Genomic DNA, 16,472 nt, shown 5'->3' on the forward strand with positions numbered 1-16,472 from the left:
CCTTTAATTCCCCCAGTTTTTTTAATTCTATTTTCTAAGTGTAAAATTGTTTTGTGAACCTTTAATTCCCCCAGTTTTTAAATTTTATTTTCTAAGTGTATTTTACAAAAAATAATTCTAAGTGTAAAATTGTTTTGTGAACCTTTAATTCCCCCAGTTTTTAAATTTTATTTTCTAAGTGTAAAATTGTTTTGTGAACCTTTAATTCCCCCAGTTTTTTAATTTTATTTTCTAAGTGTATTTTACAAAAAATAATTGCAAGTGTAAGTTTTGTGAACTTTTAACTAAAATGTCTTGTCTACAGGTGGATAAACCAAAGAAGACTGGCTACACTAATCAACACTTCAATGTAATGCCAACTAAGTATGTTGAAATGTATACCTTTAAATAAATTGTTTTAACTTTGATTGTTACTTGCATTTTTGTTAGATAAAGACAAACACATGTATACATTGAAAAACTTTTATTTTGAAAGAGTTTGGAGATAGGTAGGTTCTAGCATAAACACCCATATACTTTACAAGAGCTTTTATTTTGAAAAACTCCACTGATAGGTTCGCCCAGGCCATCCAGCATTTTGAAAAATCAGGGTTGCCTTCATCCATTTTCAAATGGACGAAGACACTCCCCTTGGCACCAGGTGGAATTCTGGAGAAAAAAAAAGGGGGTCAAGGCACAAAGTTAAGTAAAAAACCATTCGCAAGGTCTTACCTTTTATTTTGAAAAAGTTTGGAGATAGGTTCTGGCGTAACCCCCAGCACCCAAAAATGAGGGGGTGCGTCAGCCTATCTGTACATAGGCAGGAAACCTTGTCCCCCTTGTGGAATTCTGGAAAACAAAAAAAAAGGGGTCAATACACAAAGTTAAATAAAAAAACATTCGCAAGGTCTTACCTTTTATTTTGAAAAAGTTTGGAGATAGGTTCTCGCTTAACCACCAGCACCGAGAAATGGGGGGTGCCTCAGACTATCTGTACATAGGCAGGAAACCTTGCCCCCCTTGTGGAATTCTGGAAAACAAAAAAAAAGGGGTCAATACACAAAGTTAAGTAAAAAACCATTCACAAGGTCTTACCTTTTATTTTGAAAAAGTTTGGAGATAGGTTCTCGCGTAACACCCAGCACCGAAAAATGAGGGGGTGCGTCAGCCTATCTGTACATAGGCAGGAAACCTTGTCCCCCCCCCCTTGTGGAATTCTGGAAAACAAAAAGGGGTCAAGGCACAATAAATTAAGTTACATAAAAAAGAAATACAGACTAGGGCCTAATTAAGTCTAATTTAACTAAAAAAACCTCCATTTAGCTTTTTTTTCTATAAAACATTAAAAGGCTACACAATATTAGAGAGACTAAAGGCCCCTATCCAGTTTATTTTTCATGTTTTCCTCCACAAATAATCAGGATCTTGATGTAGGAAATACAGGGAACCACAAGGTACAAATTACATGAAAATAATAAATAAAATAAATCCTACTTCTGCCTTTAGTTTTTCAGTCAATTTCAAATCCATTCATTCTTAAAAAAATAAATATCTAAAAAGCTTCTGTTCTTATGCCGAGGTCAAAAATGACACCTGCACTATTGTTGAATAAATGTCTCACTTCGGTTTTGTCAAAACCACATTTAAAACTAAAAATGAAACGGTCCAAGCCCTGAGGTCTTCAAGAAAGTTAACGGGGTAAAAGTATATAATCTATTTGAGTGCACAGTTCCACTACATGGCAGAATTTTTTGTACCAATTACCAATTTCATCATACGCAGTTATCTGGGTATGATGATGACAAAGCCTATGTTCGATTATTATTTGTAAGTTCAGAAAGCTGTGAAACTCACAAGCGGAAGCTACTCCTACACTTGCCACGATAGTATTTTTTTTAAATTAAATTCAATAGGGATGACCTTACTTTACAATTTATTTATCGCAGCCATGTCTGGTCTACATTAACTGTGATTATCAAGGGATTACTGTTTATTCCTTACACGTCCACTAATGGCATTTGTGTGGGTGACTTATCCACAGGTTTTTGCTATTAAAAAACACTAAGCTAGTTAGTGTTTTCATTCAAAAGTTGAATGTATCATGATGAAAAACGAGCCAATTGCGCAAAGCCTTGAATACTGAACGCTGACGTTTAAATATTACACGGATAGAGAAATAGGAACCATTTAAAAATGACTCACTTTGTTATGGCGTCGACAAGATGCCCCTTTCTGGTCGTTTTGGCCACATTCTTGATGTTTCCCAGCAGTCTGTGCTCGTTGAAGGACTGAAACACACAATGGAATGATTTCTTTTTAAACAAAGAGCGATCGGTAACGCAATGCAGCCAATTTGTTTGCAAACATTTTGCTGTCTGCACACACATGGGGCTACATCACGTCAACGAATCATGCTCTTATCACTCTTAAGACGAGAACTGGGGCTTCGAAATCCCCAAATGACAACGTACCGAATGTGCTGCATCGTCCTGGGAGAAGTTTGTCAGGCTTTCTTCGGAAAATCGTCACTTTTGAGCTGCTCTGCAGGTGTGCACGCCCGTGTTGCCTCACGGCTCATCAGCCATTTTGGGGTTTGACGTCGGCAATTTGAACTGTGACCTCGGTCACGCCCATTGAAAATAGACACACAAAAAATATAAATTGTTTTCATAATAACGTGCGTTAGTCAGTGTGTGTGTGGGGTGGGGGCGCTATAAATGCTTTTTGGTTGGACTTTAATACTTAAAAAATACATTGTTTTCATAATAACATGCATTAGTCAGTGGGTGGGGCGGGGCTGTAAATGAACATTGTGATGACATGCACTTTAGTGTTTGTTTTTTACTTCTAGACATTTAAACAGTGGCAGTGCATTTTTTTTGGCCGTTTCACGTATGGACGTATCGACGTTCATCGCTGTCTTTTTACCGTGGAAATGATACTCCGGGCCCGGTTCTGATGTCTAAAAAGCTCCAGTATTTGTATTTAATCAATAAATGCTGTTTTCGGCTGGATTTTACCCCATTTTCGGGCAATGTTTGCCCGTACGCCATTGACGTTCATTACTGTCTTTTCCCGGGAAAATCACCCCCCGGCCCGGTTGTAACTTCAGTATTGCTATGTCTGGATCAATCTAAAACCCCAATAACTACTAGGGCTATAAAAAGTATCAAGAATAACCTCATACAATTGAAATATCATTTAGGAACGCTCAAAATAACCTGCCCGCTTAGTCCAAGCATTACGGTAATTTCATTCAATGCGGAAGTGACGAAGTTGTGTCTTCCGTGTGTTCGTGGCGCTTTTAAACACTATAAAAAATGCTCCCAACAGTCAAAAACAGCACTCCCTCACTACTCACATCCTCAAAATTGAGGTTTCACTGCATCAATATCAAGAAAGATGAAATATACAAAAAGCTGCTTCAGGAAATTCACAAACATAAAAATATTTATGGACCAATAAAACATTTACTATACATAGACATTTAAAAAAAAGCCTTACTAAACGTAGTCTTTTTTAAAACAAAAAAAACCTTATTATACTTAGTCTTTTTTTAAGAAAAAAAAGCCCTCCTATATTTCAGTCTTTAAAAAAAAAGTACTGCTATACTTAGTCGTTTTTTAAAAGAAAAATGCCTTACTATACATTGTCATTATTTTAAAAGAAAAAAGACTTACTATACAGGGTGACCCGGTGGAGCAAGAGGTTAGCGCGTCGGCCTCAAAGCTCTGGGGTCCTGGGTTCAAGTCCAGGTTGGTCCTGCTGTGTGGAGTTTGCATGTTCTTCCTGGGCCTGCGTGGGATTCCTCCGGGTACTCCGGTTTTCTCCCACATTCCAAAGACATGCATGGTAGGCTTATTGGACACTCTAAATTGCCCCTAGGTATGAGTGTGAGTGTGAATGGTTGTTAGTCTCCTTGTGCCCTCCGATTGGCTGGCCACCGATTTAAGATGTCCCCCGCCTCTGGCCCGGAGACAGCTGGGATTGGCTCCAGCACCCCCGCGACCCTAATGAGGATAAAGCGGTTCAGAAAATGAGGTGAGATGAGACTTGCTATACTTTGTCATTTTTTAAGAAAAATGCCTTACTATATATACATAGTCATTTTTTAAGAAAAAAAATAATTACTATACATGGTCATTTTTGACTAGCTATAGTTAGGCTTTTTTTCTTAAAAAATGACTATGTATACAGTCATTTTTAAAGAAAAATGTGTATATAATTGTATTGTATTGAATGCTTTTATTGTCATTATACAAACATAATGTCTTCCCTTAATACAAAGTCATTACTTGAAAGAAACTAGAATTGTACAAACTGTCCCAAGATCACAAAGACACAAATTTATTTATGATTAAAAAAAATAAAGTGGTTCAACACCAAAGCACATTCTGGATGTGGATAAAGCAGATTTTGTATACATTGAAGCCCAAGCTCTTTACTGTGAATACTTCACATTAGCATAATGTTTTGAGTGTTATTTGGTCTTTTTGCAACCCTAACCCTAACCCTAACCCATTTCATAATAGGAAGGGAACTGGCAGAACCTGTTTGTCCTTATGAGTAACAGCACATGAGTTACTAGAACCACGGCTCCCAACCCTCCCACACTCGCCTGAGCACGTTGGCGTCCGTGGCTTGGTCGAGCAGACAGTCCACCTGCTTTTCCACGGACAGACCAGAGGACGGTTCCCTTGCGCGGACATTGTGCTCCGGCGTCCCCAGAGCGACCGACCGCATTCCCTGGAAGGCCGGGTCCTTTTCAAAGCCCAGTTTTAACTCCTCGCTGTCAATATAGAAACATCTCATCAAGCAGGGAAACTAAAGGGTAGCACAGTTAACTTGAACAAAAAGAATAAAATGGAAACATTTACAGTTACTAATTAAAAGGTACACGGTCGATTGGTCGCCGGTCTTTTGGTCACCGATCTTTTGGTTGCCGGTCTTTTGGTCGCCCAGAAGGTAAGTGATAATTACCATTTAAATCATTACTCAAATTCCCTAAATACAAACTTTGAATTACTATTTAGTCATACTTAATGCCCTATTAATTATTAGGCTAAATTAAGAAAAGCTCCAAATTTCCCAGACTTTTGTGTTTTGTTGGAGAACTTGTTAAGACCCTGACTGACGTACCTTCTTAAAGGGACAGCGCTTGTACATACAAACTCTTATACTCACACATCGGCTCAGTGAAACTGCTCATGGCCATTGTTGGCTTTTATTGATGCGTAGACCGTGTTGTTTTACCTTGTTTTGTCGCCGGTCTTTTGGTCGCCCGTTGTCGCAGTCCGGGCGACCAAAAGACCGGCGACCAAAAGACCGGCGACCAAAAGACCGACGACCAATCAACCGCACACGAATTAAAACCACACTCAAATCGTATGACAACTTCAAATCAACACAGACCTGGTTATAAAGGCAGGATTTGCACCCTCCAGTTTCTGTCTTGCAAAGTGGACTTTCTGTAAAGGATACCAGTTGATTTCTTTGGTATCCACACTCTCCTTCCACGTACCACCTTTCTTCAGTTGCTTCAATTCGAAGTTCTGGTGAAGAACAAACACGTTTTGATTCCAAATGAGTCCAATCGCGCATTTTCCGTCACACGTGCAGACATACCTTCCAGTCTAGCGACGGTTCCTTGACAAACACATCCATGGTGTTGAGCAGCAGGTCCGGCTCGTTCCTGTACGCTCGGAGCGAGTGCGCCATGACGCTCTGGATCAAACCGGACTCCTTCATCGGTCGCATTAGATTCACAAACTGTCTGGTCAGCCGGAAAGGCATGAGCTCGGGGACTGGAAGGAACTGGAATGGAAAGCCGAATAAAACCTTAGCTCGAATCTTCATTTAACGTCACTCATCGACGTCCTGATTGGCGTTGAAATCCGTCCTGGCACCTGCGTGGCTGAGCCGAACGCATGACCGAAGTCAATGCCAATCATGCCTCCTGTTTCCGTGTTGATCATGAAGTTGGAGAGATGGCGATCCCCGATGCCCAGCACCCAGTGGCTGATGCACAGTAACGCGTGAGAGCTGATGAAGTGGGAGCGTAGAGAGAGAAAAGCCTCGGGACTGTTGCACATCTTGAGGAAAGCTCTCCTAACAATTGGGGAAAAATATCCGGATTGTCGACTTCATACGTCACCCTCGACAACCGATCCGAGCACCGAGCGCACTTACTTGAGAAGATCCGCGGGCACACCCTTGAGAATTTGGGAAAAATTGTTGACGGCATCGGCGCGTTTTGCTTTCCTGCCAACGAATAGCCACGCCGTCAGGAATAACACGCTCAAACTTAAACAGCATTCCAAGTACCGCATTTTCACGACTATAAGGCACACTTAAAAGTCTTGAATTTTCTCCAAAATAGACAGGGCGCCTTATAATCCAGTGTGCTTTACATATGGAAAAAAAATAAACTGTCATTCATTGAGGGTGCGCCTTATAATGCGGTGCGCCTTATAATACGGTGCGCCTTGTAATCGTGAAAATACGGTAGTTTATAAAAAACCTCACCTGTAAGCTACAACATAGCTCTCTACAACATCTGATTTTGTGGCAAGGTCGGAAAACCATTTCCTGTAGCTGTTTAGACACCTAAAAGACACGAAAACCACCGATTTAGAATCACAGACCATAAAGAATACAACATATATCTCAAGTCTACTTTTTTGCATTGAGTTTCTCCTCTTCTGTCATTGTGGTCATCAGAAACTCCTTCAAAGTACACGTATGCTCCATCCATTCAATGAGTCCAATTCTGCCAAGAAGAAAGGTAGTTTTTTGTTAGGTTCATTAATAGATATACTTTAATATAAGGAAAACATCAGAACGCATATCGAGCTATTCTTGCAAGAAGAGAATCCATCCTGACTCGCCCTCGTCACAGATGATTCTAAAGAAACGAATCCTCTCCTGCCCATTTAGTTGCATTAGAGTCAAAACAATTAAGGTTATCTATTCAAAACAATTGCATAAGAGGTAACCGGAACAACACAATTAAGGTCAAAAATCGAAAACAACTGCAACAACAATTGCATATCAGGTAAACCGAGCAACACTATTTTAAAACAATTGTGAGTATTTTCGGAGGTCGATTCGATATCGCCATCCGCTGCGGGATCCAAGTCAAAACAATTTAAGAGTCCTTCCCGGATCTTCATTGTGAACTTGCGACTGGGTGAGGAGTCGAGGTTTAATCCAAGTCAAACAATCAACAGTCCTCGGATCCATGCGAGAGGCCAGGGCTAAAGAAAACAATCAAACGTCCTCGGAGCCAGCTTCAGTGGGGAGTGACCTTCGAGTTTGTTTCGGTAACAATTAAAGTAAGCAAGCACATATACATATAATGAATAATATTCCACACATACATATAATGATTAATATTTCTTTGTTGTACGCACATATATAATAGTACCCCAAATAACTCCAACATTTTTCTAAATACAAGGCAGCCATTGAACAGAGCGTACGTACCTCGTATTGAGGGGAATGACTTGATACGTGCGCAGCTGTAGCCCCCTGCGAGCGCACGCCGCATCTCGGCTTAACAACACGTTCATGACGGTAAAAAGCTGCTCGATGCGCTGATCCTGCCTGAGGTCCTCGCCGCCCTTCACCAGGAACGGGTGGTCGCGCTCGTCGTCGCCGCGGATGATCAGACGTTTGGGACGGCGGATGGAAGTCATTACCTTGACCTGAAGGTAGTATTTATGATGGAAAATTGCCAAATATGTCATTGAAGTGTCATTTTGTGCATTGGTGAAATGGAAAATAAATCATAATGCAAAATTTCAGTATTGTTATTTTTTCCATAAATATTAAAGAAAACCTCCAAACAAATGCACTGGAATTTAGCAAACAAATAACTGATTTGAATATTCAGATATGTATCCCCCCTGTGACCGGACGTTTGGTCGACCGGACGTTTGGTAGAACGGACGTTTGGTAGAACAGACATTTGGTAGAACGGACGTTTGGTCGCCGGGTTCGCTCGCTGTCAAATTATGACAGAGAATTTACTGTTGATATTTTGATATTAGATATTTAGATATTAAACTCACTCTCTCTCTCTCTCTCATGATTATAATTTTGAGAGCTGGTTTCAACAGTAACAACCCGCCTACCAAACGTCCGTTCTACCAAACGTCCGTTCTACCAAACGTCCGTTCGACCAAACGTCCGTTCGACCAAACGTCCGTTCTACCAAACGTCCGTTCTACCAAACGTCCGTTCTACCAAACGTCCGTTCTACCAAACGTCCGTTCTACAAAACGTCCGGTCGACCAAACGTCCGGGGACCAAACGTCCGGGGACCAAACTTCCGGGGACCAAACTTCCGGGGACCAAACGTCCGGGGACCAAACGTCTTTCGACGAAACGTCCGAGTACCGTATACCCCAATGTGAGAATTGTTGATGACTTCTGATACTTACTCTCTCATCAAATCCAGAAATTTTGGCATGGTATTCGGGCAAAGGTTTGGATCGGCCATCATATTGACCTAGAAGGGGAATAAAAGCATGAGGAAATGATAGCACCAGAAAAACAACTTTTAAATTTGAGGATATATATATATTTTGACAATTAAAACCACAACAAATGTGACACTGGGTTCAACGACCTTGACCTCCAAGGCATGTCGTACTGACCTGGGATCTCCAGCTCATTTTTGAACGGGCCTGCCTGAAATGCACTGAGCCAGGTTGAGTATTCCTTCACATTCCCAGGTTCCTTCTGAAAAGTCTTCATGGACATTGCCAAACTGTCCACCTTTTTCCTAAAGCTTTGATCTTTTCTCTTCTTAAAGAGCTCACTACCTTTCCTTCCAAGCAAATCCTCCATTTCCTTAGCAAATTCCTGTTGGCGAAATAGCAATCCAATATTTTTGGCACACTTTTATAAAGGTTAACATTCACCCTCGCTCCATTTCTGCTTCATTATTGCTTCATTCTAATTACCATGAAAAATACTAACTTTAATAAATTTCTTGCGGAACATCCCGTGACCGTCTTTATTCCAATCCCCGAGTACCGAGTACAATTCATCGTACAGGTTCTCCATTTTTTTCTTGTCAAAGTCTTTTTTTTCCATTTCGTTTTTCACATTTTCCCACCAATCCTGCAAGCACAAACACGACGGAAGAAATTATACGAGGATAGTTCAGTAGTCTCATTTAGTCACGGCTTAAAATTACCTTAAAAATCATATCGGGGTTTGTGAGCTGTTGCAACGCGTCCACAAAGTTTTTGACGGCTCCTCCTTTGTCAAGTATGCCATTCATCCTTTTAGTACAAAAGCAATATATACATTATATTATATGTATTATCAGAAGAATGAACCTGATGGGAATATATGGTGAAGGTCACCTGTTGACAAATTCCCGCTGTCGGTGTCCTGTCGCCGATTCCTCAAAGTGATAACTTTCACGACTGATCATCAAAGCGTAAACCAGAGCTTGAGGGTAACATTCTGCTATCTGCTCGATGCTGTGCTGCACGGCCACGGCTTGAGGTTTGTCCAATAGGGCCACCATCTGACTGATCCAACCAATCAGCATCCAGCAGGGGACTGATGTCATCTACGCACAAACAAACGGTGCTCAACAAATCATAGATGTTTAGAAAGCTGCGAGTTTATTTATTTTTTGCTAATTAACAACTGTATTACGCCACCATAATGTCAAATCCCTCAGGAAAATTGATTATATTATATTAGATTAGATTCGATTAGATAACAACTATATTATGACACCATAATGTCAAATCCCTCAGGAAAGTATATTACATTACATTACATTACATTACATTACATTACATTACATTACATTACATTACATTACATTACATTACATTACATTACATTACATTACATTACATTACATTACATTACATTACATTACATTACATTACATTACATTACATTACATTACATTACATTACATTACATTACATTACATTACATTACATTACATTACATTATATTATATTATATTATATTATATTATATTATATTATATTATATTATATTATATTATATTATATAACTTTATTCATCCCGTATTCGGGAAATTTCATTGTCACAGTAGCAAGAGGGCGAGAATACAGACACAGCAAAAGACATTTTAGACATAAATAAATAGGTAATAAAAAAGTTAATGAATAAATGAACAACAATGTACAAGATTAAGATCATTTTTACTTTACTGAAAGTTATTGATTTACTTTAGGATTAAAAAAACATTTTTAACCTGATTTCAATACATTGTTAGGTCTACAACTCCCAAAACCAAAGTGTAAATGTGGGGAAAAATTCCGACACAAACCTTGTTTGTCATCAAATCCAATGTTTCAGAAGGATACAACTCAATGATCTGAAGCAAACGAGGGAACTTGAAACGTGCTTCTTCGGAGTTCATCACCAGGGCTTTCAACATGCTTTCCACGACATAAACGGGCAGTGTCAAGAGGTCCGGAAATGGATTTTCTAAAACAAATACATTTGCCAAATTTAAATCTAGTTTTTAAACATGCGGAAAGTATTCCCGAGAAGTAAAATCGTGGATTTCCTAAATTCCCAAACTTACCGGTGCCACCCTGATCCTCCTGACGCAGCAGTTTGTCACAGAAATCAACTAAACACATGTACGTTTCCACACCTTCCCCTTTATAAGTCTGCATCTCCTCATCAGCTTTTCTGGTGGCATCACGCATCAGAGCCAATGCTTGCAATTGTAGGCCCACTTCTACTTCCTGGAAGAAGAACATCATTGAACAACAACTTCATGTAAAGGAACCACATGAAACACTGTCACCGTGTCAATCATTTAATTGTCCTACCTTCATATTTTGAACAGGCCAAGCACTTTGTGAAAGTTTGACAACTTTCTCTGCTTTGTCCGCTTCAAGAATTTCCAAAACGGAAGGACTTTTGCCCACGGCCATGGCCAAGATGTGGAAAGATGTTCCTTGAAGGATCTTTTGGTGTCTGTACACTTCAGATGAGGCACTTTGGCATTCAACCTGAATGTCATCTGCAGGACAAAAATATGGATTCTATCATATTAAGCTTGTGAGTTGTTCAATTCAATAAAAAAAAAGAACCACAGTTATACAATAAAAGCACCAAAGAATATGAAATAAATCAGCCACAAATATTTTGTTTCTATCTTGACCAGCAAATAAATATATGAATAAATAAATATGGGTGTTGCTGCTATATATATATATATATATATATATATATATATATATATATATATATATATATATATATATATATATATATATATGTATATATATACATATATACACACATATATATATATATATATGTATATACATATATACATATATATATATATATATATATATATCTGATACAATAATTTTGAACAATGTGATTTTATTGTGCCATGATGAAAACTGATATATCATATGAATGATACAAATAAATGACTTATTATATTTGAAATTTTGTCTTTTTGTTCCTTAAGGAATTTTAATTTGCTGTCAATCCCTAAGTGGCGTTAAAAGAACAACTTTTGGAGAAGGATATTTTGTATTAAAGAAAGAAATGCCCTGAAGAAACGGGTAGTGTTTGTTTGCTAGTGTTGTTTTTATTCTGAAAGAGTAGAAGAAAGCTGTAACCCAAAAAATGGAGTTGTGGCCCTCGCTTACCCAAAAGTGGGACAATCTTCAGCATGAGACTGACTTGTTCCAAAGGACCCAGATTTTGGCTTTGTTTATGCCTGTGATGGCTAAAACTGTGGACCCACTGCTGCAGCCATTTTCTATTGGTTTTGGCATCTTTGTGAAGTTCTTTCATCAGTTTGGTGGCCACAGAAAAGTTATTCTGAAAGCAAAACAGGTTATAAGTTGAACTGTAATGTGGCAGCAAACTGTTGTTTTGGTCACCTGATTCCTGGCGCTATCAGCCATGTGCAGCTTCATGTTGAACTTGCAGTTGTTAACTAAAAAGTTCATGTCTTCTGCGCTGTCTTCGTCATCCAACTCCATGCTATTGGTGTCTCCATGGCCTTGAAGTTTCTGCTTGATTTTGTCCAGGAAAAAACATCTACGAAGGCCATAAGTACGAAGATTTTTGATCTGATCTTATGAAATAATCATAATGATAACCACCCTCTTTTCTTCTTCCTCACCGAGATGTAATGATATCATCCCAGATGTTCACCGGGTCCATTTTAGCATCGGGATATCGCTCCGTCCAGGTACGTATGAGCCGCTTGAGGGATCTCACGGATACTAATACGTGATTCACAATAAGTATTAAACATATTCAAGAAAAATAAAATAACCGTATTTAGCTTGATTCAAAGGTTTATAAACTGACTACCAAGTCTGCCATTGAAAGTAAACATCACCCACAGTTGAAATTAAATAACCAAAAGGTCCAATATATAATTAAATACACATCTCTTTTAATGAAGCTATAACAAGTAGTCTTGTAGTTAATTTGAGTAACTAAATGAAGTCTAAATCTTTTCAAGTCAATATTACAGGTTCATTAGGATGCACATTTTTGGTTGAGCACCACTCTGCAAAGTTTAAACATAAACTCAGGTGTTATAATTTTGTTTTGGCATTTAATGCTCTTTTGAAAGTGCAATTCTTGCGCAAGGTGATGTGTAGGTCAAAATAAATGCTATCACACACCTAAAATCTTTCGGTATGCATTAAATGTTTGTTCTCCGGTTACTTGATGTCAAACTAATTCATCGATTCATTCATCATTTCCTTCACAGAGCCAATAAGACCTTTTCTCACCTTCTCCTGTGATAAACTGCAGGAAGTCCTGGATTTCCGTCAAGGCCTGCACTGACTGCAGGATGGTAAGACGACTTTGAGTCAGCAGTGTATCTACGCTCGAGTAGTTCTGGATGAGAGGAAACGGGAGTAAAAACATAACCACGCCATGAGACGCAAGTATGAATGATCTAATTAGCCTACCTCCACAAATAGCTGCATGGCAGAGTTGGTGTAGTATTTAGCGCGGTCATAGTCCTCTTGCAGGATGTAGAGTAAGCTGAGTTCTCGGCTGTAATGACTCTCCAGAAGCTTATTACGCTCCTCCGACTTCATGGCTTGGTCTATGAAGCTGAGAAGACTTTGGTCTTTCTTACCTAACTGCAAAAGCTTGAGCATGCTTCGAATCATGTGCGGTAGGTACATTTCCTGAAATAAAACATTAATAATCATTAGTACTGCTTGCTCATGATACCCTAATCTGTCCTATCTTCCCTCTTCCTGACCTAGTAGGTGTATTCCCTCCTTTTATGGTGTAAACCTTGGTAAAGTACGCCATCGTGAGCTTGGAATGCTACTTTTAGCTAGTTAAAACTGTTTCAGCATTTGATGAATGTGTTTAGATTTACAGTAATCCCTCGATTATCGCGTCTTCACTTATCGCGAATTCACGACTTTGTGATTTTTTTCCCGTTATTAATTATTAAAAGTGTTTTTAATTTTTTTTCTAGTTCATAAATATGTGAAAATGCACGCTGAAACTCATAAGTGGAAGCAACTTTTGCTACTTCCATTCAGCATTGAAGAAATTTTTATTTTATTTTATTATTATTATTTTTTAAAGTTCATAAAAATGTGACAATCCACACTGAAACTCGTAAGCGGAAGCCACTCGTGCTACTAGGAGTCAGCACTGGAAAAAAAAAAGGTATAATAGGGGTGACCCTGCTTTGTGATTTTTCGATTATCACGGCTGTGGAATATGGAATGTATTTCTCTTGTATTCTTATTTTGTATTCTTAGCATTAGCATCTAGTATAGAATTTTAGTGACACCTACTGGTCAAGGTCTGTTATCACTTTGTATATAGCGCCTCCCCTTGTCGTTCCCGCCTAAAGTTTGTCTCCGCCTACCTTGAATAAATGTACTCGCGATCCCCTTTTCGGATGTGTATTTGGCAAAGCAGAGCTACCAGATCGACGTGGGCTCTGTCCGTCTGCTCCCCCCCCTTTTCGGAAGGGTGGGGGCGAACAAGAGACAAAGAAGCTAACGAGCCGCGACGGTCGTGGAAAGCAGCCTGCCCCGCACCACTCCGAGAAGGCCGACGGAGTCTAAAACTATTACATGCTTGGTGCCTCCTCTGCTTGAAGATTATTTTGATGTTGGGGATTTAGCCCTCACAACGGCCATATCTGGTCTACATTAACCGCGTTATTCGAGGGATTACTGTACCATCTGAAAAAAGATCACTCACCTTGTAGAGCGGCTCTAGCCAAATGTTCTCAAGGTTGGCTGGTGTAGTTTCATTGATGTGAAAGGTGGAATGGTCCTGAAGGGATTCCCAATCAGTCAAATGATTGTAGGCGTCCATTACGGCTATTTCCCAAAAGTCCTTCTCGGACTGGGTGGGCTCGCCATCGGTCCAGTCTTTAGTGTTCAGAGCCTAGCAGTGTTGGGAACAAGACCGAAAAATGAGTTTATGGGTGTTGATGGATTATCTCAAGACAAGGGTCTGACATGCCTCATGGTAGAGCTTTGCAGCTTCTGAAAAATCAGTGCTGGCTTCAGCCTGAAGAGCAGCACTGGTGATTGGCTTGGTCCCAATTTTACCGCCAAAGATGCCACGTACCACGTCATAATCCTCCAAATCTCTGTAAAGCCTGTGGCACAAAGCAAAGAAATATAGTACTCGAAATTGACGTCAAACGTGAACGTGGATTAAGATAAATGACTTTACATGGCTACAGATCATGCTTGACACAATGACGGCCTGCGAAATTTGAGCGTTTAAATCTTGTTTGTTAATAAACCTATTCTAAGAATTAGTAGAATTTTACAATCAATGTCAATCTATTGGTGAGAAAATTAAAAAATGTAAAGCCATACAACAGTTGCGTATTTAACTCAAATCAGGTGGTGAACTCTTGTTACCTTGCAAGGTGAACCCATTTATTGGTATCCGGAGGGATTTGTACGCATCCCCGTGACTTTTTGCGAGGAGGTTCATCCTGTGGGGCAACGTGCAGCAGACCTTCTTCTAGTAACAAGACCCCCGATGGTTGCTGGAGACTGGCAAGGCATGTGGAGCTGATGAGTGATGGATCGATATGCAGCAGGTCTTTATGCCGGTAGCACATGTCCTTTCAAGAAAAAAATGATTCGTTACTGTCAGGATTTGAGTTCATATTATTATACATTTGCTTGTAAAGAAGAATACGCTTTGCTTTACTATTAAACTGACTTTGCTTATTATTATTAGCATCATATTTGCTTGCAACAAAGTAAATGCTTTGCTCATAATAACCTTGGTAAATCTAAATAAAGAGGAGCCAGAAAGGCATTGGATTGCTGCGAACTGAACCCATACGGAAAATCTCCAAGGTTTCCCGAAGTTTGCCTTTATTTGCTCCTGTGAGCCAGATTCGAACCAGCGACCTAACCTTACAGTTATTCTATGAATCTAACAGCCACAAGTGCTTTTCAAACAAATATAAAAAATGACAGGTAAAAACAAAAAAAGTGTTGTAATTGTCACTGTCAAAGCATCAAGGCAAAAGAATTGAATTCAATAGACAGTCATTGCATTTGTACTGGAAACGGATGGGACATCATCATTGTCGATGACTTAAAATTGCAACTAGAAACCTTTTTTTTTGCAAAATGGCCCTGTGTGTGCATGAATTATTCTTAAGGTAAAGTTTCAAACCTGTGGCATGTGCCCAAACATACCTGCACACATGCTATAAATGGTGGGAAGCAGAGAGTACTCTGGTCAAGGAATTGATTCAAAGTGCAACGGAGGTCCTCTTTAATTTCAATTGCCCGCGGCCGGGTCTCCATTTCTTTAAGGATGCCGGTAAAGAGTGAACTGAACAGCTGCTTGGCCAGAATTGGATCCCTCTAAAAGGAAAATGATCAATTCAATGCGGTAAGTACTGTGTGGTGAGAGAAAAATAATGGCCGAGTTTACCTGTGCAACTGCTTGAAGGGGGGCAATGAGACTGCTGTATGGAATTTGGATATCTGGAAAGTCTCCGACTCTGTAATTGCGATAAAGAGTCACCTGAGCCTCCTTTTGCAGTCTTTGGTCAGCTTTTTGCTCCTGCAGATCACAGAGGTTCACTGAATATGTATGAAGAATGTTGCTGATGGAAATGTATGTACATTATAATGTAATAATCCTATTACTTTTCCTACAATAATACAGTATCACGCCAGAGTAAGTGGCCACATAAAAGTAGTAGTGGTAAATTTCAGGAATATTATGACCACTGTATATCATATAACAATAAAAAAAAGAGTTACAGATGCTCCCCTACTTACAAACGAGTTAGGTTCCGAGCGATTGTTCATAAGTTGAATTTGTTCGTAAGTTGCTCAGTGCTATATTTTGTAATATAATTTATGTTTAAGGCCTATATAAGTATATTGAAGGTTTATATATGTGCATTTGTATGTTTAAGGCTTGTATAAGTAACACACACTGGTTTGTACTGAAAG

General features: G+C 39.3%; 1 protein-coding gene and 1 long non-coding RNA gene across 5 annotated transcripts in view; both read right to left on the reverse strand.

The window, feature by feature from the left end:
• Positions 1 to 448: 448 nt before the first annotated feature.
• Positions 449 to 2,680, reverse strand: LOC144091839 (uncharacterized). 4 transcript variants are annotated; one of them, XR_013305891.1, is made up of 6 exons: positions 2,451 to 2,680; positions 2,182 to 2,267; positions 1,075 to 1,196; positions 894 to 1,009; positions 712 to 789; positions 449 to 648 (listed from the first exon to the last, which is right to left on the reverse strand). It is a non-coding gene; the product is annotated as an uncharacterized LOC144091839 (long non-coding RNA). The 4 variants fall into 4 exon arrangements; XR_013305889.1 differs by having other exon boundaries at positions 712 to 828; positions 2,451 to 2,678; XR_013305892.1 differs by lacking the exon at positions 894 to 1,009 and having other exon boundaries at positions 712 to 828; positions 2,451 to 2,679.
• A 1,622-nt stretch (positions 2,681 to 4,302) lies between these two features.
• Positions 4,303 to 16,472, reverse strand: part of prkdc (protein kinase, DNA-activated, catalytic subunit) — a 32,399-nt gene continuing 20,229 nt past the window's right edge. The window contains exons 60-85 of the mRNA XM_077624777.1: positions 15,943 to 16,074; positions 15,702 to 15,872; positions 14,904 to 15,112; positions 14,494 to 14,632; positions 14,227 to 14,415; positions 12,957 to 13,181; positions 12,774 to 12,882; positions 12,149 to 12,251; positions 11,904 to 12,063; positions 11,667 to 11,841; positions 10,827 to 11,020; positions 10,574 to 10,739; positions 10,313 to 10,473; positions 9,357 to 9,568; positions 9,185 to 9,272; positions 8,965 to 9,108; positions 8,640 to 8,847; positions 8,424 to 8,491; positions 7,465 to 7,685; positions 6,656 to 6,748; positions 6,505 to 6,585; positions 6,169 to 6,240; positions 5,886 to 6,087; positions 5,605 to 5,793; positions 5,392 to 5,531; positions 4,303 to 4,768 (exon numbers count right to left, since the gene is read on the reverse strand). Of these exons, the coding sequence (XP_077480903.1) occupies positions 4,564 to 4,768; positions 5,392 to 5,531; positions 5,605 to 5,793; positions 5,886 to 6,087; positions 6,169 to 6,240; positions 6,505 to 6,585; positions 6,656 to 6,748; positions 7,465 to 7,685; positions 8,424 to 8,491; positions 8,640 to 8,847; positions 8,965 to 9,108; positions 9,185 to 9,272; positions 9,357 to 9,568; positions 10,313 to 10,473; positions 10,574 to 10,739; positions 10,827 to 11,020; positions 11,667 to 11,841; positions 11,904 to 12,063; positions 12,149 to 12,251; positions 12,774 to 12,882; positions 12,957 to 13,181; positions 14,227 to 14,415; positions 14,494 to 14,632; positions 14,904 to 15,112; positions 15,702 to 15,872; positions 15,943 to 16,074 (4,056 nt within the window). The 3' untranslated portion in view covers positions 4,303 to 4,563. The remainder of the gene's footprint in view (positions 4,769 to 5,391; positions 5,532 to 5,604; positions 5,794 to 5,885; positions 6,088 to 6,168; positions 6,241 to 6,504; positions 6,586 to 6,655; positions 6,749 to 7,464; positions 7,686 to 8,423; positions 8,492 to 8,639; positions 8,848 to 8,964; positions 9,109 to 9,184; positions 9,273 to 9,356; positions 9,569 to 10,312; positions 10,474 to 10,573; positions 10,740 to 10,826; positions 11,021 to 11,666; positions 11,842 to 11,903; positions 12,064 to 12,148; positions 12,252 to 12,773; positions 12,883 to 12,956; positions 13,182 to 14,226; positions 14,416 to 14,493; positions 14,633 to 14,903; positions 15,113 to 15,701; positions 15,873 to 15,942; positions 16,075 to 16,472) is intronic.

The sequence above is a fragment of the Stigmatopora argus genome, chromosome 17 (assembly GCF_051989625.1).
Source record: "Stigmatopora argus isolate UIUO_Sarg chromosome 17, RoL_Sarg_1.0, whole genome shotgun sequence".
Lineage (NCBI taxonomy): Eukaryota > Metazoa > Chordata > Actinopteri > Syngnathiformes > Syngnathidae > Stigmatopora > Stigmatopora argus.